This window comes from Haematobia irritans, chromosome 4 (genome assembly GCF_050003625.1).
Source record: "Haematobia irritans isolate KBUSLIRL chromosome 4, ASM5000362v1, whole genome shotgun sequence".
Taxonomy (NCBI): domain Eukaryota; kingdom Metazoa; phylum Arthropoda; class Insecta; order Diptera; family Muscidae; genus Haematobia; species Haematobia irritans.
Genome location: NC_134400.1, coordinates 165,504,350 through 165,531,768, shown reverse-complemented (window position 1 = coordinate 165,531,768; position 27,419 = coordinate 165,504,350). Strand labels below are relative to the sequence as shown.

Sequence of the window (27,419 nt, the reverse complement as noted above, 5' to 3'; positions counted from 1 at the left end):
TTTATTTAAAAAAAAAGCCGCATCTTTGGCTCGGAAGCAAAATCCTACAGGGAAGGTCAAAATCTTTGGATCCAGGTAATTTTTTTTTTGAGTGTACATAATATTCTCCTTTCAAACCAAAGAATTTTGTAAGTATTTCATTATGACACTATTAACATTTTCCATTTTCGATAATATCAATAAGTCGATTTGAAACAAAAAAAAGTAAAAATTTAAAAGTCGACCTAATATGAGAGATTATGGAAACCTAAACATTTTAGGACAATATTAAGGACAAATTTCTTTGATTTTAATCAATAGAAAGTTTTTAAACTTTGCTTTAAAAAAAGTAGTAATAAAGAAAAAAAATTTAATTAAACAAAAAAAAAAAAATAATAACCTTTAAATTAATTGATGCATTGAAATTTCGGATTAAAGAAAAAAAAAATATAGGCTATTTCTTATTTTGAGGAAGGTGGTAGAAAACTTGATCGTGCGGTGAACATATTGCAACAACGGATCCAACACATATGGGCCTTTAAAATTCCCTAAAGTTCAAGAGCTCACAAATTCACAAAACAACTTAGAGTGGAAGTAAGAAAGTGACCAAATCCCTAATTTGTTTTGTTTTTTTGAAGATAAACCAATCCACATTGAACAGTTTGTGAACAAAGTGATCGGATTTACTTGCTAAAGAGGTCAGCTGATTTACACCTTCGAAAGGCCACCAGAACTCAAACGCCATATTCATCGACTACGAGATCAAATAAATGCCGCATATTATCGGGGAAATGTCCTAAATATAGTATTGAAGCCCTGGGCAAACAAACATTTCGTTCGCAGACCATGGACATTCCTAAATCACCATCGCACTCAGCACATTTTATTATTTTTTACAATTTTTTATAGAATTAAAATTTTGACAAAATTTTTTGTAGAAATAAAATTTTGACAAAATTTTCTATAGAACTAAAATTTTGACAAAAATTTCTATAGAAATAAAATTTTGACAAAACTTTCTAGAGAAATAAAATTTGAGAAAATTTTCTATAGAAATAAAATTTTCACAAAATTTTCTATTTAAATTTTTATAGAAATAAAATTTTGAGAAAATTTTCAAACAATAAAATTTTGAGAAAAAAACAAAGATTTCGTTCGCAGACCATGGACATTCCTAAAGCACCATCGCACTCACCACATTGTATTATTTTTTACAATTTTCTATAGAATTAAAATGTTGACAAAATTTTCTGTAGAAATAAAATTTTGACAAAATTTTCTATAGAAATAAAATTTTGGCAAAAATTTCTATAGAAATAAAATTTTGACAAAATATTCTATAGAAATAAAATTTTGAGAAACTGTTCTATAAAAATAAAATTTTGAGAAATTTTTCTATAGAAATAAAATTTTCACAAAATTTTCTATTTAAATTTTTATAGAAATAAAATTTTGAGAAAATTTTCTATAGAAATAAAATTTTGAGAAAATTTTTTATAAAAATAAAATTTTGACAAATTTTTCTATAGAAATAAAATTTTGACAAAATTTTCTATAGAAATAAAATTTTGAGAAAATTTTCTATAGAAATAAAATTTTGCAACATTTTTTATAGAAATAAAATTTTTAAAAAATACCTATAGAAATAAAATTTTGCAAAATTGTTTATAGAAATAAAATTTTGAGAAAATTTTCTATAGAAATAAAATTTTGATAAAATTTTCTATAGAAATAATATTTTGAGAAAATTTTCTATAGAAATAAAATTTTGAGAAAATTTTCTATAGAAATAAAATTTTGCAACATTTTTTATAGAAATAAAATTTTTAAAAAATTTCTATAGAAATAAAATTTTGCAAAATTTTTTATAAAAATAAAATTTTGAGAAAATTTTTTATAAAAATAAAATTTTGAGAAAATTTTCTATAGAAATAAAATTTTCGAAAAATTTTCTATAGAAATAAAATTTTGACAAATTTTTCTATAGAAATAAAATTTTGACAAAATTTTCTATAGAAATAAAATTTTGAGAAAATTTTCTATAGAAATAAAATTTTGCAACATTTTTTATAGAAATAAAATTTTTAAAAAATTTCTATAGAAATAAAATTTTGAGAAAATTTTCTATAGAAATAAAATTTTGATAAAATTTTCTATAGAAATAATATTTTGAGAATATTTTCTATAGAAATAAAATTTTGATAAAATTTTCTATAGAAATAAAATTTTGAGAAAATTTTCTATAGAAATAAAATTTTGAGAATATTTTCTATAGAAATAAAATTTTGATAAAATTTTCTATAGAAATAAAATTTTGAGAAAATTTTCTATAGAAATAAAATTTTGAGAATATTTTCTATAGAAATAAAATTTTGAGAAACTGTTCTATAAAAACAAAATTTTGAGAAAATTTTCGATAGAAATAAAATTTTGAAAAAATTTTCAATAGAAATAGAATTCTGACAAAATTTTCTATAGAAAAAAAATTATGACAAAATTGTCTATAGAAATAAAATTTTGAGAAAATTTTTTATAGAAATAAAATAGAACAGAATTTTAACAAAAATTTCTATAAAAATAAAGTTTTTACAAAATTTTCTATAGAAAAACAAATTATGACAAAATTGTATATAGAAGTGAAATTTTGAGAAAATTTTCTTTAAAAATAAAATTTTGACAAAATTTTCTATAGAAATAAAATTTTGACAAAATTTTCTATAGAAATAAAATTTTGAGAAAACTTTCTATAAAAATAAAATTTTGACAAAATTTTCTATAGAAATAAAATTTTCACAACATTTTCTAAAGAAATAAAATTTTCACAACATTTTCTAAAGAAATAAAATTTTGACAAAATTTTCTATAGAAATAACATTTTGACAAAATTTTCTATAGAAATAAAATATTGAAAAAATTTTCTATAGAAATAAAAAAAATTCTATAGAAATAAAATTTTGAGAAAATTTTCTATAGAAATAAAATTTTGACAAAATTACCGAAGAGCTACTTTCGTGCAGCATGTGATAACTTTACTGGTCGTTTGAAGACCATAAAAACTAACTGAGATATTGAATCTTTGGTTTAAAGGTAAAGAAGCTTCAAATATAGACGAAGACTTATTTTGAGGATTTTGCAAATTTTGTTTAATTTTTTTGTTTGTTTTGAAATTAAGAAAATATTTGTAACTTTGAGGCATATGTTATAACTTGGATTTCTAAGCCGATATTTATATGTACATAAATAGCTTTGTTAAAATATCGCAAAAAGAAAGGAATGGAAATTATAAAAAAAAAATAAATTTGTATGCCTAGATAGATAACATCCTCAAAAATGGCTTTATTTTAAAGAAGCCTCATAAGAATTATTTTTGTGAGTGTAGTGCAATTCAACGTTATCGTTGTGCCACTTTAGTGGCAAAATTGCCACTTGTTTCAAGCGGTGATACTTTTGTGCCACCTTTTTGTTGTACCACTAAATGTAATACTTTTTGCAATTTGCGCCACTTTTTTGTCATACTGTGCCACTTTTTAATTACTTTCATTTATACTGTAGTATATTTTGAGCATTTCGATAGCAAATAGCGTTAAGATTACAGATATGATTCTATTCTTCGCAAATACTACAGTTCACGAGACAAATATTATATTTGTAAGCAAGTTTGCTTTTTTACCATAACATTATAAGTGTATAATTTTACCGCCTAAAAGTATGCATGAATAAATTGTCTATAGTAGATAAATCGGGTTAATTTTCTGAATATCAAATTTCAAAGATTTTCAACTAAATGGAGATAAAACTAATGGTTCACTAGTGTAGATCTAAATAAAAAAATTATTTCACTAATTCTATGATATATGTGCGTTTAATTGTTGAATTTTCTATATGAAAGAGTGTGCAACTTTTTTAAAATGAGTGTGCCACTTTTTATTGCTTGTGATACTTTTTGTGCCACTTTCTAGAAATTCTCAACGGTAACGCTGGTGCAATTCTATTAATCTAAAGTCAAAATTTTAGACCTTGGTTAACTTTTTCAGATTATATTTATGTTCAAATTCACAATTAAAATATTCTAAATATCGCTAATAATTTTTGTTTTCAATTTAACCATATAATTCTATTCGTTATTAAAAAAATAATAAATTAATTTTATTGATTTGTTTTCATTTCATTAAATTATAACTTTTTTATATTTCTATAATTTTCATTTATTTTAACATTAATTTTAAGATTTAGTATAAAGGCTAGATGACATAAAGTGATACCAACTTCACATTGTCTTTTTATCTAGTACACAGAATAAAAAATCAAATCAAATATTTCGAGTTAAAAAGTTACTTGAAATTGAAAATGTAATCAATTAAAATACAATTATCTTTTTAATCAAATTAAAAGTTAAGTCAGTTAGGAAAATTATTGAATTTGTTTATGTTTTGAATTAAAATATTATTTATACCAATTAATATTATTAATTTAAAAAAAATATTTCCAATTAAAAATATATTAAAAAAAAGTCCCAGTGTAGTTACAATTGGATAATTCATAAATATAAACTCTTATAAAAATACAAGAAAATCTTTGATGTAGAGAAAAAAAAATTATACATAATTAAAAAAAAATATAACAAATAATTGATTGCTTCAATTGAAAAAAATAATTAAGGGTTGTAACAACATTTTTATTAAAACAATTAAAAAATTAATAAATAGCATCGAAAAAAAATGATTTTTTTTAATGAAGTTTATCTTTTCTTTCTAATTAATCCTGTGATTGATAGTAAAATTTTTATGATTGAAGCAATTTCGATTAAAACTTTTACTGAAAAAAAACTTTCTTTGTGGAGAGCAAGATAAGGATTAAACATTAAGCCATTGTACCACCATTGCATGGTAAAGGGCATCAATGGTAATAGTGAGAAAAAATGAATGGATTTTAAAATGTTCGTTACTTCCATTTCTCTATGTAAAAAAATGGTAATTTGAATTGGTAATACTACATGCCAAATACCCTGTCAACTGTTTATGAACTTTATGAGTTTATTAAAAATTTAATTTATTCCGTTAAAAATTCATTCAATTGAATTTTATTTAATTAGAAAACATGCAATATTTTTTCAAGTCTTAATTCAATTTGAGAAATACTTTAATTACAAACAACGAAAAATTCATTGAAATTGAACAAATGGAAATTTTTCATTGATATAACGAATAATTTTCATGATGACAATAAAAATATTCGTTAATAGTACGCAACGTTTCGTTGATTAATAGAAAATTTATTATAATAATGAAAAAATCGTTAAATCAACGATTTTGTTTCAATGGCTTAAATTTAATGACACATTTTGTTAATATAACAGTGTAGAAAATTATGTGATTGAATGTTTTCATCAAAATAAAAATCAATCACAAAAAATTTATTGAATCAATTAAATTTTTAATTGAAACATTTAATTTTTAATTGGCATCATTAATTGATACAATCAGACACCATGATTGAAGCAGTTAAAATTCAAAAACTAACCAATTAATTTTGTGATTGAAGACAAAAAATGTTGTTTTTTTGTACGGTTACATAAAAAAAAAATATTTTTTGTCTTCGATCACAATTAATTTTTAATTGAAATGTCTTCAATCACAGAAATAATAGTAAGTCAATTAAAATATTAATTATTGTAATTATTTTTTTTGATTGATTTTTGTTACAATTAAAAAAATTTGTTGAATCAATTAAATTTTTAATAGAGTATTTTTTTAAAATTCAATTAAGATTTTAATTAGAAAAATGTTCGTTATATATATTTTTTGTAATTAAAGATTTGATTGGTTCTCTTGAAAATTTAATTATTTGATTTTTTTTGGCAGTTTTAATTGGAATATAATTCCCCGTGTGTGTATGGGCAAATATAGGATTCAATTCAAAATTAATTATATTAAACAAAACATTTGCTTGAAATTTCTTTAAATAATTTATTTGTATTTTTGATTTTGAATTGGAAACTAAAATTGTAAATGTGTGTTTGTAGAACAACAAAATTAAACAGAAACAAAAATTTCTATGGACAAAATACCATGGCAATAAACAAAAAAAAAGGAAAAAAATAATAATAAATAAATCGTTTTTTTTTTTCTTAAAATTTTTATATATTTTTTTTTAAGTGGAAAAAGGCTTATATTTATAATCACACAGTACACAACAAAACAATTCTACTCAATATTCACTGCTGCTAATGTCGTGTTGATTTTTTTCGCAGGGATGTATGGGGAAGGGAGAAAGGCATTCCAAATTGATATCTAGAATTGTTGTCGGTCAGTCAATCAAAGCATTAATTTCGGTAATTTCGGTGCTGTGTTAATTACGAAAATGCTTAAGTGCCAAGGATTTCTCATTAAAATGCTGGTTGAATGTAGGACGCGTTATTTAAATAGGCAAAATATGCGCTCTGGGAATTTGGGAGACTATCGTGTAATGGAATTATTTTAAAGTAGCCAAACTAGGGAAGACAAAAAACAAATAGAAACCACACAACATGGAAATAGCATGAAAAAAAAAAACAAACAACATTTGCAAAATAGAAATATATATTAAAATTATTATTATTATATGGACAATTGAAGAGATTAACTAAGTTAAAATATATATATTATTAATTAGAAAAATTAGGGATAAGAAGATATATTTATAAGCTATTTACAAATTTAGTTTTCTGTTTATTTACAAGTTTCCAAAAAAAAATATATTGATATGTTTATATGCATATGATTAATAATTTGTAGCAAAAAACAAAAAGAAAACGTCGAATGTTATTAGATATGACAGTTATTTTGTGAAAAGCTTTATATGATAAATTCTGGCATTAGGAAAGCTAAAAGCAATGTTGCCCCAGCAAAAAAAGCGTCGCCAAAAAAGTAAAGAAAATGTTCTTTTTGGATCCGGAAGTGGTGCAAAATTGATGCAGAAGCGATGAATTTAACATGGGTTTCCTAGCAACAAAAAAAAAAAAAAACACGTCTCCAAAAAAGTAATGAAAATGTTCTTTTTGGATATGGAAGTGGTGCAAAATTGATGCAGAAGCGATGAATTTAACATGGGTTTCCTAGCAAAAAAAAAAAAAAAAAAAAAAACACGTCTCCAAAAAAGTAATGAAAATGTTCTTTTTGGATCCGGAAGTGGTGCAAAATTGACGCAGAAGCGATGAATTTACCATGGGGTTGTCATAGGACGGCAGTCCTCCATTTTAACAGCCGTTGCACTGAATTTGCATCACTTCTTTAGGTGTGGTCCGAATTCAATGTTTTGGATGTAAATTAAAAAATTCTGTGATATTGTGTCAAATAAATAATTTTTATAATTTTATATAATTTTTAATGGATTCTACGCTTGTCGGAAACGTTCGACCTCAAATATTTTCAAAAATTCACAACTTTTTCAAATTGGATTTACCTTTTTTTTCGACAAAATTTAAATGATTTGTACCATTTTATGAATTCTTACTCTGTTTTTGACCTATTTGAAACAAAAAAAGTTAAAATTACCCATTAAAAGTATGAACAAATCAAGTTATAAAAATTTGAATTAAAATAACTTCCTCGGTAGTTAAAATAAAGAACATCATTGGGAGTGCATCTTCTGGAAGTGCTTTTAAAGTTATGCCTTTGGAAGAACTTCCAATTTTTTTTGCTGGGTTATCTTGAGAAGGGAAAAACCATCAACAGTGACTATTATATGGCGTTATTGGAGTGTTTGAAGGTTGAAATCGCGGTAAAACGGCCCCATATGAAGAAGAAAAAAGTGTTGTTCCACCAAGACAACGCACCGTGCCACAAGTCATTGAGAACGATGGCAAAAATTCATGAATTGGGCTTCGAATTGCTTCCCCACCCGCCGTATTCTCCAGATCTGGCCCCAGCGACTTTTTCTTATTCTCAGACCTCAAAAGGATGCTCGCAGGGAAAAAATTTGGCTGCAATGAAGAGGTGGTCGCCGAAACTGAGGTCTATTTTTAGGCAAAACCGAAGGAGTACTACCAAAATGGTATCAAAAAATTGGAAGGTCGTTATAATCGTTCCATCGCTCTTGAAGGGAACTATGTTGAATAATAAAAACGAATTTTGACAAAAAAAAATGTGTTTTTCTTTGTTAGACCGGGGACTTATCAGCCAACTTGTTATAGAAAATTTTGTCAGAATATTATTTCTCTAGAAAATTTATGAAGCATTTCATGGTCGGAGGGGAATATTTTGCAAAATCTTCCAAAACATCAAGAATTCTACCAATCTACCAAACAGTAAAAAAAATCTGTCATTTTTGGTAGACTCGTGTTCATAATTGTATATAGCCCCCATATAAAGCGACCCCCATATTTCAATTCTGGCACTATAATTATCGCACAAAAGTTCATATCGGTTTATAATTATTTCTTCCCTATATATACCGGCCAAGAACTGAATATATACGAATTTAATCGACATTTCTTTTGTCTACTATATATCCCGCATGGACTAACTTACAATTTTGGAAGATGATGTTAAGAAGTTTTAAGATGCCTTGCCATCGGCTGCAACCCAAGTAATTTAATTATGGATGACAGTCTTTAGTAGAAGTTTCTACGCAATCCATGGTGGAGGGTACATAAGATTCAGGCTCGCCTAGAACTTACCGCCGTATATACTTGTTTTTATTATGACTATCACCCAGTTAAGGAATATGATCAACGCAAACATCCCAGCAAAAAATAATTATGAAATTGGAAGCACATAAATATTAGTGTGCATATACAGTATGCACTACTATTCTGCGCAAAGTTGTAAGTGCTGATTGACTTTGACTTCACTTACAAAGCTGCTGAAGATTAATTTTTGCTGGGTTGTTTCAAGAGCAAAATGTTATTTTTGTATGGCAAACATGGAACATTTTTATGGCAAACATGTTATTTTCTCGAAAATTATGTACCATCCCAGCAAACAAATTTGGAAGTACTTCTAAGGGCACAACTTAAAAAAAGGCACAACATTAAAATTTATTCCAATTTAGAATTTATTAACATCGTATACTTTATGCACAGTAAAAAATACAAAAAAAAATCGAATTTAGAATTTATTAACATTGTATACTTTATGCACAGTAAAAAATATTACCAAAATATTCCCAATTATAAAGTTAATTGAAGTTAAAAACTTTTTCCATTAAAAAATTAATTGATACTATTAATCTTTTAATCAAAGTAGATACATGAAGTCAATGATTGAAATTTTTTAAATTTTAAACTATAAAATTAATTGATACAATTAACTTTTTAATCAAACTCGGAAAAATAAGACAGCCAACAAATTATGGATATATTTTTTTTAAATCTTAATTAAAATTTTTTTTAAACTATAAATTTGTGAATCAAACTAAAAAGGATTAAAAATAGTGTTAGAAAGTGATTGAAATATAGTATAGCGATTACAAATAGTTTCGTTTTTAATTTAAAAAAATAATTGAATTTTGCAATCAACATCAATTAAAAAGTTAATTGAAATTTGCTAATTGAATCAATTAATTTTTTAATCAAGTATTTTTTTGATGCTCAATTAAAACTGTGATTGATACTATCATTTTCGTGATTTCAATTAAAACATTAATTGGATCAATTAATTTTATGATTGAATGTGAAAAAAATGTGTGTGTACACCCTCAAAAAAAAAATCGCTTCTGTAACATATACCCCAAACACATTCTATTTCAAGCATACATATTTTCACGATTGGTCCCAACAAAAATTGTTATGTATTGTTCAAAACATAGACATACTCTTAATGACATTTTTATGGTGCCAATTGGTTATTTCCATTCTTTTACTTGCAGCATACTCTCTACACAGAAAAAATATCACATATTTCTAATTAATCAAATATTTCTAATTAAAAAGTTAATTGAAGTTGAAAATTTTTTCAATTAATAAATTAATACTTTTTAATCATGATAGAAACATTAAGGTAATTAAGTCAATGATTGAAAATTTTAAAATTTTTAATTGAAAAATTAATTGATACAATAAACTTTTTAATCAAATTCGGAGGACTAATTCAGTTAAAACAAGTATATATGGCCGTAAGTTCGGCCAGGCCGAAGCTTATGTACCCTCCACCATGGATTGCGTACAAACTTCTTCTAACCAATGACATCCACAATCGAATTACTTGAGTTGCGGTAACGCTTGCCGATGCCAATGTATCTTAAAACCTCCTAACACCGTCTTCTAAATTGTAAGTAAGTCCATACGTGGTATATATTAAATAAAAAAAGACCGATTAAATACGTATATAATTCAATTTGACAAAATTTTCTATAACAAAAAAAATTTTTTTTGACAAAATTTTCTATAGAAATAAAATTTTAACAAAATGTTCTATAGAAACAAAATTTTTTATAGAAATATAGTTTTTACAAAATTTTCTATAGAAATGAAATTTTAACAAAATTTTCTATAGAAATAAAATTTTAACAAAATTTTCTATAGAAATAAAATTTTGGTAGATTAATTTTGGCTCGAGTGGCAACCATGATTTTGAACCGATATGGACCAATTTTTGTGTGATTGGAGATCGGCTATATATAACTATAGACCGATATGGACCAATTTTGGCACGGTTGTTAGAGACCATATACTAACACCATGTTCCAAATTTCAACCGGATCGGATGAAATTTGCTTCTCTGTGAGGCTCCGCAAGCCAAATCCCCTGATCAGTTTATATGGGGGCTATATATAATTATGGATCTATGTGGACCAATTTTTGCATGGTTGTTAGAGACCATATTTTAAAACCAGGTACCAAATTTAAGCCGGATCGGATGAAATTTGCTTCCCTTTGAGGCTCCGCAAGCCAAATCTGGGAATCGGTTTATATGGGGGCTATATATAATTATGGATCGATGTGGACCAATTTGTGCATGGTTGTTAGAGACCGTATACCAACTCCATGTACCAAATTTCAGCCGGATCGGATGAAATATGCTTCTCTTAGAGGTTCCGCAAGCCAAATCTGAGGGTCCGTTTATGTGGGGGCTATACGTAAAAGTGGACCGATATGGCCTATTTTCAATACCATCCGACCTACATCAATAGCAACTACTTGTGCCAAGTTTCAAGTCGATAGCTTGTTTCGTTCGGAAGTTAGCGTGATTTCAACAGACGTACGGACGGACATGGTTAGATCGACTCAGAATTTCACCACGACCCAGAATATATATACTTTATGGGGTCTTAGAGCAATATCTCGATGTGTTACAAACGGAATGACAAAGTTAATATACCCCCCATCCTATGGTGGAGAGTATAGAAAAGGCTGATTTTTTTTTTGTAATTTTTAATTAAAAATATATTTCAAACAATCATTTGTTAATCCAAATAAAAACTCTAAGCCAATTCAGAAAGTAATTAAAAATAGTTACCTTTTTTAATAAATAATTGAGTTTTGCAATCAACATCAATTAAATTTTTAATTGAATCAATTAAAAAATTAATTGAAATTTGCAAAAAAAAATCAATTAATTTTTTAATCAAGAATTTTTTCTATGCCCAATTAAAACTGTGATTGATACTATCATTTTCGTGATTGAAGACATTTCAATTAAAAAATTAATTGGATCAATTAATTTAGTGATTGAATCAGAAAAAAAAAATTGTGTGTAGGTCTCTCTTTCTAAGCACATATATGTCTATAGGCTATTTCTATTTCTGGAGGTACCGATGGGATTTATCCCACTCGATTTACACGTAAGAAAAACGGCTGAACTGACACTTCTGAGACTTAGGAGCTTGAACACGATGGAGAGGACAGACTGCAGGCATACTGAAATTCTGGCCGGGCAGTATAGAGAGACGGACCATATGGCCACGGAGCATGTTTATCATCACAAACCGACGTACATTATACCAAGTATGGAAGAGTGGGAAGACAGGAGGATACCCTTCGGAACCCTGAACATGTATACGGACGGATCAAAGATGGAGGAAGGAACGGGCAGTGGAATCTATTGTAGTGAACTAGGAATAAGGGAGTCTTACACGCTGGATAGTGATTGCAGTATTTTTCAGGCTGAGATTTATGCGATCACGAAGGCTGCTGAGTCGCTGTTGATGAGGCCGTTATACAGAAGCGATATCAGTTTCTTCATCGACAGTCAAGCAGCTATAAAGGCATTGTGCAGTGCTGACATAAGGTCTAGGGTAGTCAGCCGCTGTCGTCGAGAACTCAAGGTTCTCACTGAACAGCATAATATAACTCTGTGCTGGGTACCTGGGCACTATGGGATAATAGGAAATGAGGAAGCGGATGTGCTGGCTAAGGAGGGTGCTCGTGGAACGAACAACGTCCTAGCGGACGTTTTTCCTCCATTATCTTCTTATCATTACAGGATAGAGGTTAAATATGATGAGAAATGCCGAAGACGCTGGGTCTCTTCGGATGGTTGCGAGCAAACCAAGTTGATATGGGATGAAAAGAAACGTAGGAACTGTGAAATTTTGTTGTCGATGAACAGAGAGGAATTACGGCCATTGATTGGTATCATAACAGGACACAACACACTTGGGAAACACATGGTAAGAATAGGACTTAAAGACGATGATATCTGTAGATGGTGCCTGGACCCGGAAGTTACGGAGGACTCGTATCACTTCCTGTGTCAGTGCCCAGCTTTATCCTTTAGAAGAAACAAGATACTGGGCTCCTTTTTCTTTCAGACTCTCACTGATCTACGGGAGTGCAGCTTAAGAAACATACTTGCCTTCATCAGGGCCTCTGGTTGGTCATTCTGAGATTTCTTTCAAAGAGAACGAGCAGATGGAAGTTTCTGGGACAAAGCGGCCGCCTCGGAAGAAGAAAGATTGAAAAATCACATCGAGGGATCACAATGGACCTATACTGGTCTAAGTGGGCATCAATACAAGACATTCATGTCACCCTCTACAACCTAACCTAACCTATAGGCTATTTCTAAATTAATATATGTTTGCATCCAAGTATATGATATTTACAAAAATTTTATGTCCCAAATATAATATGTTCTAACATATGAAAAATATATGTCTCATACATGTTATGTTAGTTTATGAACATTATATGCTTGCACTTAAAAATATTGTGTTAAATAATTTGTGTTCCAAACACATAATTTTTAACCCAAACATATGAAAAACAGTATATTTCGTCCGTGTATACATTTTTTCTTGCATTTATAGTTCATATACAGGGTTGCCATTTTGGTCCGATCGGAAATTGGTCCAAAAAAATTTTAAATTTGGTCCAATGGTCGAACCAAATGAAATTTGGTTGATTTTGGTCCCTTTTCGTTAAATCGGTAATTTTTTAAAAATTTTCTATAGAAATAAAATTTTTTAAAAATTTTCTATAGAAATAAAATTTTGCCAAATTTTTGTACAGAAATAAACTTAAAAACAAAAATTGTATTGATACAAAATCATGCAAAAATTTTATATAGAAATAAAATGTTGGCAAAATTTTCTATAGAAATAAAATGTTGACAACATTTTCTACAGAAATAAAATTTTGACAAATTTGGTATAGAAATAAAATGTTGACAAAATTTTCTATAGAAATAAAATTTTGATAAAAATATCTACACATAGAAAAAATCATGCACGGCGTGCTCATTTAAAAACGATTCGTTCATGAAAGTGAATCAACACTAATGTGGTGTCGAACTGTGAACAGGCGCTGTCAATCTGACAACGACAAAATGACACCATGCGTTGTCAAAACAACAACCAGCGTTCATGATCTGAAAACGTTATGGTTACGACTTTATAAACAAAATTAAAAAAAAAAAATATTTCCGCTAGCGTGACTCGAACCTGTGTTTTCTGCACCATACGCGTTAACAGTCGCCTTAGCACATTGCACCACCGATGGAGTTGCCATAACATAGTCTAACGATTTAAGGCTTTTCATGGCTAAAGAAAAATGAATGCCGTTCGTGAACGCCCGTGGACGAAATTGTGAACATTCCGTTTTGATTTTTTGTGAACGTTTCCGTTTCATTTTGTCACCGTCCGTTCACGACTATGGAACGTAATTTTTATACCCTCCACCATAGGATGGGGGTATATTAACTTTGTCATTCCGTTTGTAACATATCGAAATATTGCTCTAAGACCACATAAAGTATATATATTCTTGGTCGTGGTGAAATTCTAAGTCGATCTGAGCATGTCCGTCCGTCCGTCTGTTGAAATCACGCTAACTTCCGAACGAAACAAGCTATCGACTTGAAACTTGGCACAAGTAGTTGTTATTGATGTAGGTCGGATGGTATTGCAAATGGGCCATATCGGTCCACTTTTACGTATAGCCCCCATATAAACGGACCCCCAAATTTGGCTTGCGATTGCTCTAAAAGAAGCAAACTTCATCCGATCCGGCTGAAATTTGGTACATGATGTTAGTATATGGTCTCTAATAACCATGCAAAAATTGGTTCATATCGGTCCACTTTTACGTATAGCCCCCATATAAACGGACCCCCAAATTTGGCTTGCGATTGCTCTAAGAGAAGTAAATTTCATCCAATTCGGCTGAAATTTGGTACATGGTGTTAGTATATGGTCTCTAACTACCATGCAAAAATTGGTCCACATCGGTCCATAATTATATATAGCCCCCATATAAACCGATCCCCAGATTTGACCTCCGGAGCCTGTTAGAGGAGCAAAATTCATCCGATCCGGTTGAAATTTGGTACGTGGTGTTAGTATATGGTCTTTAACAATCATGCAAGAATTGGTCCATATCGGTCCATAATTCTATATAGCCCCCATATAAATCGATCCCCAGATTTGTCCTCCGGAGCCTCTTAGAGGAGCAAAATTCATCCGATCCAGTTGAAATTTGGAACATGGTGTTAGAATGTGGTCTCTAACAAACGCGCAAGAATTGGTCCATATCGGTCCATAATTATAATTAATTATATACGTATTTAATCAGCCTTTTTTAGTTTAACCCTCGGACAGACACATGAGTCTGGCCAGACCTTTTTCGATTTTAATTGTAATTAAAATACATTTATAATATATCTACACACAAAAAAAATTTTTTCTGATTCAATCACGAAATTAATTGATCCAATTAATTTTTAATTGAAATGTCTTCAATCACAGAAATGATAGTATCAATTAAAAAATTAATTGAAGGTCAATTAAAAAGTTAATGGATCCAATTAAAAAATTAATTGATGCTATTATTTTTGTGATTGATTTTTGTTTCAATTAAAAAATTTGTTGAATCAATTAAATTTTTAATTGAGTTTTTTTAAACTCAATTAAAATTTTTTTGTATGTAGAGACTTAAAACTTCTGGTACCCTCCTAAAATTTTATTACCTATCGATGTGTGAAAAAATCAGGACGGAAAATACGACAGTAATAATGTAATAATATCAACAAAATAGCATATTTTCCATATAAATACATTAAAATACATAGTGGGTCTGGCCAGGCCCCATGTGTTACGATTGTGACTATCGAAACATGTGTATGACGGAGGGTTAATATATACCACGTATGGACTATGTGGTATATATTACGGTGTTAGGAAGTTTTAACATACCTTGCCATCGGCTTCAGTAGAAGTTTCTACGCAATCCATGGTGGAGGGTACATAAGCTTCGGCCTGGCCGAACTTACGGCCATTTATACTTGTTTCTATTAGGGTACATACAAAAAATTTTGACATTATTTTCTATAGAATTAAATTTTGACATAATTTTCTATAGAAATAAAATTTTGATAAAAATCTCTATAGAATTAAAATTTTCACAAAAATTTCCTTTAGAAATAAATAAAAAGTTGACAAATATTTCTATCGAAGTAAAATTTTGGAAAAAATTAACAATTAACGGTCATTTTCATGTAGCTCCGTTAGGCTTTAACTGCCAGTTAATAGAAAGAAAAATGGAAATATCTTTTCTCCGGTTAACTTTAACTGAAAAATTTTCAACAGTTAAGTTTCTAACTGGCATTTGAAATATATACGCAAAGTGACAGATATGTAGTTATCACGGATTAAAAGTTCATTAGCTAATGTAGCACTAACGGAGCTTCATGAAAATGGGGGTAAATGATATTAATTTAATTTGGAAAAATGCTCCTCCGCTGGCACGAATTTTGGTCCAATTTTGGAAAAATGGTGGTCCGAAATAAATATTCATTGTGGCAACGCTGTTCATATAATTAAAACATGAAACAATTTCTCACATTTGATAAAATTAAACTAAAATCAACTAATTTGCATGAATTCAAATAAATTTAAATCGCCTATAGAAATTGTCCTTGACTTTTATCGGAGGGGATGCCACTATAATCGACTATTGAATTCCATATTTTTGCAGAATCCACATCAGAATAAATCATTCAATTATGCAATGTTTACTTTTTCATGTACATACATATAAAGACATATTACAATGACATTATCCCTTCATTCGAAACATCAAATTAATTGGAAAGTGGTAAAATGAATCAGTAATTATAGAAATTTACATTTACAATTGTGTATGTCACTTTTATAACTCAGACAATATTATTTATTTATTTTTTTTTTTAAATGCTATTATGTGATTATTGCTATTGTTGTTGTTGTTTGTGCTTGCTTGTAATGACTGCCTTGTTTGTTTAAAAAAAAAAAAAAAAAAACAAATACAAAATACAATATGATATACAAATATCAATAAATAAATTATAGTTACAATGGAAACAAAAAGATTTCAAGTTTTTTTCACACAGACCTATATAGCAGAAAGCAAGAATGCATTCAGTTGAAATCCCCAAATTATTAGCAGAGACTGAGATGTGGCTGGTATTTGTTGATGTGGCAGGTGAATGTAATTGGCAAAACAATTAAATTTTATTCCATGTATTGATGTTCCATACTCAGTTATAACCATTTAATGTTGCATACTTTTAGGCCTGTGACCATAAATCTATGTTGAATGTTTTCATGTAAACAAACACAATATACAAGGTAAAAACTTTGTTGTAATTCTGTTTTGTGTTTTTTTTTCTATCATTTGATTAAATGCATTTTGGAATCTTTTCTTATTTAATCCAAATTTCCCTTTTCGTTTGCTCCATATTTGTTTATAGAATCATATTTTTTTATAAAATAGGAATACACATCTTCTTGTTCATTTATTGAAGAAAATTCGTTGATCTATTTTTGAGTTTTTTTTGTTTTTTTTTCTGTATACGATTTAGCAGCAGTGTTTTGTTGTAGTAGAACTATTTTGTGGTTTATTTTTTTTTTTCCATTTTATTGGCTTTTTCATATGTGGTTTTGAAAAAAATGGTTGTGTTATTTCCAGAAAAAAAGAAGAGAAAACATTAAATGATAATTAAAACACAAAAAACACAATTTGTAAATAAATAAAAGCAAATGGATGTAATTTCAGTTGTTGATATAATAGTGGAAAGAGCAAAATATATTAGTATTACAGATTAAGAAAATACCATGTGTATTAATCGGAATGAATAGATAATAAATTTATATGGAAATAGGAAGGATTAACTTAGTCTTAAAACACAAATTTACCTGGCAAAACTTTTAAATGCTGCACTTTGTGGGTTTATACACAATGGAACTCGTCCCGTCTGTAGTTGTTCGGCGATGAATTTATGCATTTCCTCTGTAATGCAAAAAAATTTTACAAATTAAATAAAATCATAAATCAAACAATTTCTTCAAATATACTACAAATCAGAGTATTTATTTCGTAAAATTTCGTTAATTCTAAACTAAAACGAGTATATATGGCCGTAAGACTGTCTAAAGACTGTCATTCACAATCGAATTACGTGGGATTAGGGGTGTGCACGCACACTCACTACAGGGAATTCTTTATCACGTACACTCACGTACGCACGCTCACGAAAAGAAAATTTATACTCACGCACGAAAATCTTTTTAATGTTGTGACTCACGAATAATTTTATGAGTGATTTAACTACAGAACCTGACTGAGAACATGAGTATGGTTAAAATTGAGTGCGTTATAAAACTCTTACTACCTACACGCAGAGAAGGAATATGATCACCTCAAACATGTTTCAAGAGCAAAATGTTATTTTTGTATGGTGACCATGTAACATGTTTATCACTAAAATGTTATTGTATCGTCAAATTTAACCTGCTTGCCGAAATCAGATACATGATTTCCGAGAAAATAACATGGTTGCGAAAACCATGTTACATGGTCACCACCCAAAAATAACATTTTGCTCTTAAAACATGTTTGAGGTGATCATATTCCTTCTCTGGGTGTAGGATGTCACAAAAATTATAAATAAATTCAACTCGTAAGCATTTTATGTTCGTAAGCGGGATTATTTTCGTGAGCGTGTTTTTCCAAAATTCGTTACTCACGCACACCCACGAACATATTATTTTCGTGACTCACGCTCACGCACGACATTTGGTTGGTTAATCACACTCACGCCGTTGCAGTCAGCGTGACTCACGACAATTTCGTGTCACGTGCACACCTCTACTTGGGATGCGGTAGCACTTGGCCAATGGCAAGATATCTTAAAACTTCTTAACACCGTTTTCTAAATTATAAGTTAGTCCATACAGGGTATATATTACACAAACCAGGGCCGATTAAATACGTATATAATTCAGTTTGACAAAATTTTCTATAGAAATAAAATTTTGGCAAAATTTTCTATAGAAATAAAATTTTCTATAGAAATAAAATTTTGACAAAATTGAGTATAAAAATAAAATTTTGACACAATTTCCTATAGTAAAAAAATTTTGAAAAAATTTTCTATAGAAATAAAATTTTGACAAAATTTTCTATAGATATAAAATTTTGACACAATTTTCTATAGTAATAAAATTTTGACAAAATTTTCTATAGAAATAAAGTTTTGGTAGATTATTTTTGGCGATATGGACCAATTTTTGTGTGATTGGCGATCCAATTTCTGCATGGCTGTTAGTGGTCATATACTAGCGCAATATACCACATTTCAACTGAATGGCATGAATTTTAGTCCTCCAAGAGGTTCCGCAGGTCAAATCTGGGGATCGATTTATATGAGGGCTATATATAATTATGTGAACCAATTTTTGCATGGTTGTTAGCGGCCATATACTAATACCTCGTACCAAATTTCAACCGAATGAATTTTGCTCCTCCAAGAGGTTCCGGAGGTCAAATCTGGGGATCGGTTTATATGGGGGCTATATATAATTATGGCCGATATCGACCAATTTTTGTATGGTTAATAAAGATCATATACTAACACCACGTACCAAATTTCAACCGGATCGGATGAATTTTGCTCCTACAAAGAGGCTCCGGAGGTCAAATCTTGAGATCGGTTTATATGGGGGCTATATATAATTATGGTCCGATGTGAACCAATTTTTGCATGGTTGTTAGATACCATATAACAGGTTGGCTGATAAGACCCCGGTCTAACAAAGAAAAACACATTTTTTTGATCAAAATTCGTTTATATTATTCAACATAGTTCCCTTCAAGAGTGATACAACGATTATAACGACCTTCCAATTTTTTGATACCATTTTGGTAGTACTCCTTCGGTTTTACCTCAAAATAGGCCTTAGTTTCGGCGATCACCTCTTCATTGCAGCCAATTTTTTCCCCTGCGAGCATCCCGAGGTCTAAGAACAAGAAAAAGTCGCTGGAGGCCACATCTGGAGAATACGGTGGGTGGGGAAGCAATTTGAAGCCCAATTCATGCATTTTTGCCATCGTTCTCAATGACTTGTAGCACGGTGCGTTGTCTTGGTGGAACAACACTTTTTATACCCTGCGCCACACTGTGGAACAGGGTATTATAAGTTAGTCCATATGTTTGCAACACCCAGAAGGATACGAGATAGACACATGGTGTCTTTGGCAAAAATGCTCAGGGTGGGCTCCTGAGTCGATATAGCCATGTCCGTCTTTCCGTGAACACATTTTTTTAATCAAAGTCTAGGTCGCAGTTTTAGTCCAATCGACTTCAAATTTGGCTCATAATAGATCCCTATTGATTTTGGAAGAAATCGGTTCAGATTTAAATATAGCTCCCATATATATAATTCGCCCGATATGGACTTATATGGCCCCAGAAGCCAGTGTTTTACCCTAATTTTCTTAAAATTTTGCACAAGAAGAACAATTAGTACTATAGTCAAGTGTGCCAAATTTTATTGAAATCGGTTCAGATTTAGATATAGCTCCCATATATATCTTTCGCCCGATATGGACTAATACGGTTCAGAAGCCAGAGTTTTACCCCAATTTGGTTGAAATTTTGCACTAGGAGTACAATTAGTAGTGTAGTCAAGTGTGCCAAATTTTATTGAAATCGGTTCAGATTTAGATATATCTCCCATATATATCGTTCGATCGATTTACACTCATATGACCACAGAGGCCAATTTTTTGCTCCGATTTAGTTGAAATTTTGCATAGGGAGTAGAATTAGTATTGTTGCTATGCGTGCCAAATTTGGTTGAAATCGGTTCAGATTTAGATATATCTCCCATATATAGCTTTCGCCCGATTTACACTCATATGGCCACAGAGGCCAATTTTTTGCTCCGATTTAGTTGAAATTTTGCACAGGGAGTAGAATTAGTATTGTAGCTATGCGTGCCAAATTTGGTTGAAATCGGTTCAGATTTAGATATAGCTCCCATATATATGTTTTTCTGATTTCGACAAAAATGGTCAAAATACCAACATTTTCCTTGTAAAATCACCACTCTTAGTCGAAAAATTGTAAAAATTACTCTTATTCTCCTAAACTTCTAATACATATATATCGAGCGATAAATCATAAATAAACTTTTGCGAAGTTTCCTTAAAATTGCTTCAGATTTAAATGTTTCCCATATTTTTTACTAACATTGTGTTCCACCCTAGTGCATTAGCCGACTTAAATTTTGAGTCTATAGATTTTGTAGAAGCCTATCAAATTCTGTCCAGATCGAGTGATATTTAAATCTATGTATTTGGGACAAACCTTTATATATAGCCCCCAACACATTTGACGGATGTGATATGGTATCTATCTACAAAGTGATGCAGGGTATAATATAGTCGGCCCCGCCCGACTTTAGACTTTCCTTACTTGTTTCTTCTTCATATGGGTCCGTTTTGCAGCGATTTCGACCTTCAAACGCTCCAATAACGCCATATAATAGTCACTGTTGATGGTTTTTCCCTTCTCAAGATAATCGATAAAAATTAGTCCATGCGCATCCCAAAAAACAGAGGCCATTACTTTGCCAGCGGAATTTTGAGTCTTCCCACGCTTCGGAGACGGTTCACCGGTCGCTGTCCACTCAGCCGACTGTCGATTGGACTCAGGAGTGTTGTGATGGAGCCATGTTTCATCCATTGTCACATATCGACGGAAAAACTCGGGTGTATTACGAGTTAACAACTGCAAACACCGCTCAGAATCATCAACACGTTGTTGTTTTTGGTCAAATGTGAGCTCGCGCGGCACCCATTTTGCACAGAGCTTCCGCATATCCAATCATTGATGAATGATATGACCAACACGTTCCTTTGATATCTTTAAGGCCTCTGCTATCTCGATCAACTTCATTTTACGGTCATTCAAAATCATTTTGTGGATTTTTTTGATGTTTTCGTCGGTAAACACCTCTTTCGGGCGTCCACTGCGTTCATCGTCCTCCGTGCTCATTTCACCACGCTTGAATTTTGCATACCAATCAATTATTGTTGATTTCCCTGGGGCAGAGTCCGCAAATTCATTATCAAGCCAAGTTTTTGCTTCCACCATATTTTTTCCCTTCAGAAAACAGTATTTTATCAAAACACGAAATTCCTTTTTTCCATTTTTTTTCACAATAACAAAAGTTGCTTCACAAAAGACACTCTCTCACACAAACTAATTGACTTACAGACGTCAAATTTTGACACGAATCATTTGAAGGTTGGTACTATATATTAATATTAGCGACGCCATCTATGTGTCAGACTGGGGACTTATCAGCCAACCTGTTATTAACACCACGTACCAAATTTCAACCGGATCGAATGAATGTTGCTCCTCTAAGAGGCTCTGGAGGTCAAATCTGGGGATCGGTTTATATGGGGGCTATATATAATTATGGCCGATATCGACCAATTTTTGCATGGTTATTAAAGATCATATACTAACACCGCGTACCAAATTTCAACCGGATCCGATTAAAGTTGCTCCTACAAGAGGCTCCGGAGGTCAAATCTGGGGATCAGTTTATATGGGGGCTATATATAATTATGGACCCATAGCGACCAATTTTCGCATGGTTGTTAGATACCATATACTAACATCACGTACCAAATTTCAACCGGATCGAATGAATTTTGCTCCTCCATGAGGCTCCGCAAGTCAAATCTAGGGGTCGGTTTATATGGTGGCTATACGTAAAAGTGGTCCGATATGGCCCATTTGTAATACCATCCGACCTATAAATAACAGCTACTTATGCCAAGTTTCAAGTCGATAGCTTGTTTCCTTCGGAAGTTTGCGTGATTTCAACAGACGGACGGACATGCTTAGATCGACTCAGAATTTCACCACGACCCAGAATATATATAGAGCAATATTTCGCTGTGTTATAAACGGAATGACAAAATTATTGGTGGAGGGTACACAGAAAAAAATTTCACGAAAATTTTTCCAATTAAAATCTTAATTGAGTTTTAAAAAATATTCAATTAAAAATTTAATTGATTCAACAAATTTTTTAATTGAAATAAAAATCAATCACACAAATTAATAGTATCAATTAAATATTTAATTGGATCAATTAATGATTTAATTGACTGTCAATTAATTTTTTAATTGACTGTCAATTAATTTTTTAATTGACTGTCAATTAATTTTTTTATTGATACTATCATTTCTGTGATTGAAGACATTTCAATTAAACAATTAATTGGATCAATTAATTTCGTGATTGAATCAGAAACAAATTTTTTTGTGTGTATAAAAATATTGTCGTGAGACCAAATATGGCCTGTCCTTAAAATACGAATGCATGCTTAGCATAGAAGGCGCATTTCTCCGATTTTTCCTTATCCAAATGACGATAAACTTTTCAATGAAGTCTTTTTGTTCTTTTTTTTTCTTTTCACACAGAAAAAATGTCACCAAAATATTTCTAATTAAAAAATTAATGGATACAATTAAGTTTTTAATCAAACTCGTAAGACTAAGTCAGTTAAAAAAGTGATAAACAATTTTTTTTTAATTTTTAATTAAAAATGTATGTATTTCAAACAATCATTTGTTAATCCAAATAAAAACTCTAAGCCAATTCAGAAAGTAATTGGAAATAATTAAAAATAAATAAAAGTAATTGAGTTTTGCAATCAACATCAATTAAATTTTTAATTGCATCAATTAAAAAATTAATTGAAATTTGCTAATGAAATCAATTAATAGTTTAATCAAGTATTTTTTTTTTTTTGCCCACACACAAACAATTATTTTTCTGATTCAATCACGAAATTAATTGATCCAAGTAACTTTTTAATTGAAATGTCTTCAATCACAGAAATGATAGTATCAATTAAAAAAAAAATTAATTGACAGTCAATTTAAAAATTAATTGATATTATTAATTTATGTGATTGAATTTTGTTTCAATTGAATATTTTTTTAAACTCAATTAAGATTTTAATTGGAAAAATTTTCGTGAAATTTTTTCTGTGCAATTAAAACTGACTTAGTGTTGTTTATTTTTGATAAATGTTTAATTAAATATTACAAAAAAATTTACTTAGTCTTCCGAGTTTGATTAAAAAGTTATGTGTGGGTTAATTAATTTTTTAATTAAAATTTTAAAAATGTTCAATAATTGATTTTTGTATTATATGTTTAGTGTCCGAGTCCGAACACAGAAAACAATATTACCAACATTTTCCCAATTAATATTTTAATTGAATTCTAAAAATATTTCAATTAAAAATTTAATTAGTTAAAAAAATTTAATTGAAGCAAAAATCGATCGCAAAAAATTAATCGAAATTCCTTAATCTTCATTAGAAAATTTCACCGATATATATACTGTGCTAAAATTTGAAGATTTTACGAAGTCTTTCATCGTAAATTTCGTGTTTGTATATGCACTTGAACTTACCTTTAACCTGCTGCACTGAGGTCAATTTTCTTTCCCATAAATCATCGAATGCTTGGCCTGCTGATGGTTCAAAATCATTTGTATACTGACGCATACCGGCCGGAGTAGTGAAACAGCATTTACACATGCACGAATGATAACGCAAACGTCCTTCGTCCAAATAGGGATGGGCCAAAGCATCCGTCACCGAAATTCGCTTATCCTGTTAACCAAATCAAAAGAGCAAATACCATATCATTGAGCTCAAATTTAAATTAAAAAAAATCACAAAAACAACGGAAAAATTTAAACACTCGACTTACAGGATCAAATACCAACATTTGACACAGCAGATGCACTGCTTCATGTGTGGCATGTGAACTTAAGGTATAGAGAGCAGAAAACGATGGTAGCTTGGGGGCACGCCTTAACATATGTGAACGGGCGCCACCACAGGCATGACGCATATCCTCCATGGATGGTGTTCCCAATAGCTCCGTTATGAGATCTAATTGTTGTACAGGATTCTGAGCTTGAAAGAGTATGCGACGTCCCAGCAGTTCACCAAAAATACAACCCACCGACCACACATCCACTGCCGAGGAATAATGTCGTGCCCCCATTAAAATTTCGGGTGCTCTGTAGTATTGCGTTACCACCTCTTGGGTCATGTGTTTGGTTTGATCAGGTTCCTCCACTCGGGCCAATCCAAAATCGCATATTTTTAGCACACAATTGGAATTGACCAGCAGATTGCCAGGCTTAATGTCACGATGCAGAATTCGGGCAGAATGTAGATATTTGAGACCACGTAGAATTTGATACAGGAACACTTTAATGTGATCGGCAGATAAATGTTGCGGTGAAACAATGATTTTGTGGAGATCTGATTGTAGAAGTTCGGTTATCACATATCTGTGTTGGCAAATGGAATAGAAGAGAAGAGAAATGGAAAATTGTCCCACCAAATTGTTTGGCAAAGGGGTTTACATGAAGATTGAGTTAAGGAAAATATCCATGCAATAGAGGTAGTGGGATTATATATATTAATACTTCCTTGAAAATTATTAATTTTTTAATTATGATTATAATATTTTTAAATGTAAGAATAGAAAATCTTGTCAAAATTTTATTTCTATAGAAAATTTTGTCCACATTTTATTTCTATAGAAAATTTTGTCCACATTTTATTTTTATACAATTTTTTTTCAAAATTTTATTTATATAGAACATTTTCGTCAAAATTTTATTTCTATAGAAAGTGTTGTCAGAATTTTATTTCGTTGTTGTTGTTTTTGATTTCAGCTTAAAACTATGCATTGACTAAACCACAAGTGTAGCTTAACCAACAGAGGAAAATAATGTTTGTCAAATTTATTTGGGCAAAGCCCTATAGACTGCAAGATGGTTGGATGGACGCACGTTTCGAAATTAAAAAAAAAAAGAGGAAGCACGCTCAAAATAAACCCAGCCAACTGCACTCAAATCGATGATTTGACGGTAGCAAAGAAAAAGAGATATGTTTGTACGAATTTATTTCGGCATAAGCCGGCTATCATGTAAAACCTTTTTTCGGAAGGTTCAAGTGTGGTTCATTATTGGGTTTAATGAACTGCCTGAATTTATTCTGATAATTGGTTGATAGTTTTGCTGCAAGTAGAGGATGTTGATGAGGAAAGTGGTAATTCCAAAACAGCTGTACATCCAACCATCTTGCAGTCTACAGGGCTTTGCCCAAATAAATTTGACAAACATTATTTTCCTCTGTTGGTTAAGCTACACTTGTAGTTTATTTCTATAGAAAATTTTGTCAAAATTTTATTTCTTAGAAAATTTTTTTCCACATTTTACTTCTATAGAGAATTTTGTCCAATTTGAATTCGAGGATTTTTGTGGTCGATAGTGTGTCTTTAAAAATTTTTCGAAAGAAAATTTTGCCAAAATTTTATTTCTATAGCAAATTTTGTCAAAATTTTATTTCTTAGAAAATTTTGTAAAAATTTTATTTCTATAGAAAATGTTCTCCACATTTTATTTCTATAGAAAATTTTGTCAAAATTTTATTTCTATAGAAAATTTTGTCCACATTTTATTTCTATAGAAAATTTTGTCAAAATTTTATCTCTATAGAAAATTTTGTCAAAATTTTATTTCAATAGAAAATTTTGTCAAAATATTATTTCAGTAGAAAATTTTATCAAAGTTTTATTTCAGTAGAAAATTTTATCAAAATTTTATTTCTATAGAAAATTTTGTCAACATTTTATTTCTATAGAAAATGTTCTAAACATTTTATTTCTATAGAAAAGGTTGTCCACATATTATTTCGATAGAAAATTTTGTCAAAATTTTATTTCTATAGAAAATTTTATCCAAATTTTATTTCCATAGAAAATTTTGTCAAAATTTTATTTCTATAGAAAATTTGTCAAAATTTTATCTCTATAGAAAATGTTCTAAACATCTTATTTCTATAGAAAAGGTTGTCCACTTATTATATCTATAGAAATTTTGTCAAAATTTTATTTCTATAGAAAATTTTATCCAAATTTTATTTCCATAGAAAATTTTGTCAAAATTTTATTTCTATAGAAAATTTTGTCAAAATTTTATCTCTATAGAAAATTTTGTCAAAATTTTATTTCTATAGGAAATTTTGTCAAAATTTTATTTCTTAGAAAATTTTGTCCACATTTGATTTCAATAGAAAATTTTATCAAAATTTTATTTCTATAGAAAATTTTGTCAAATTTTTATTTCTATAGAAAATTTTGTCAAAATTTAATTTCGATAGAAAATTTTGTCCACATTTTATTTCTATAGAAAATTTTGTCAACATTTTATATCTATAGAAAATTTTGTCAAAATTTTATTTCTATAGGAAATTTTGTCAAAATTTTATTTCTTAGAAAATTTTGCCCACATTTGATTTCAATAGAAAATTTTATCAAAATTTTATTTCTATAGAAAAGGTTGTCAACATTTTATTTCTATAGAAAATTTTGTCAAATTTTTATTTCTATAGAAAATTTTGTCAAAATTTTATTTCGATAGAAAATTTTATCAAAATTTTATTTCTATAGAAAATTTTGTAAAAATTTTATTTCTATAGAAAATGTTCTAAACATTTTATTTCTATAGAAAAGGTTGTCCTCATATTATTTCTATAGAAAATTTTGTCAAAATTTTATTTCTATAGAAAATTTTATCCAAATTTTATTTCCATAGAAAATTTTGTCAAAATTTTATGTTCTGTATTTATTTCGGCATAAGCCGGC

The 27,419-nt window shown here is 29.6% G+C and overlaps 1 protein-coding gene across 6 annotated transcripts in view; it reads right to left on the bottom strand.

Moving 5' to 3' along the window:
• nmo (serine/threonine-protein kinase nemo) overlaps nucleotides 1-27,419 on the bottom strand; it is a 371,265-nt gene that overhangs the window by 4,915 nt on the left and 338,931 nt on the right. For 5 of the 6 annotated variants that reach the window (XM_075304007.1, XM_075304008.1, XM_075304010.1 and 2 more), the window contains 3 exons: nucleotides 24,465-25,056; nucleotides 24,163-24,364; nucleotides 17,569-17,662 (listed from right to left, as the gene is read on the bottom strand). In XM_075304007.1, the coding sequence (XP_075160122.1) occupies nucleotides 17,569-17,662; nucleotides 24,163-24,364; nucleotides 24,465-25,056 (888 nt within the window). Of the gene's footprint in view, nucleotides 1-16,765; nucleotides 17,297-17,568; nucleotides 17,663-24,162; nucleotides 24,365-24,464; nucleotides 25,057-27,419 lie in introns of all 6 variants that reach the window. The other variant, XR_012721345.1, reaches the window with a different exon arrangement.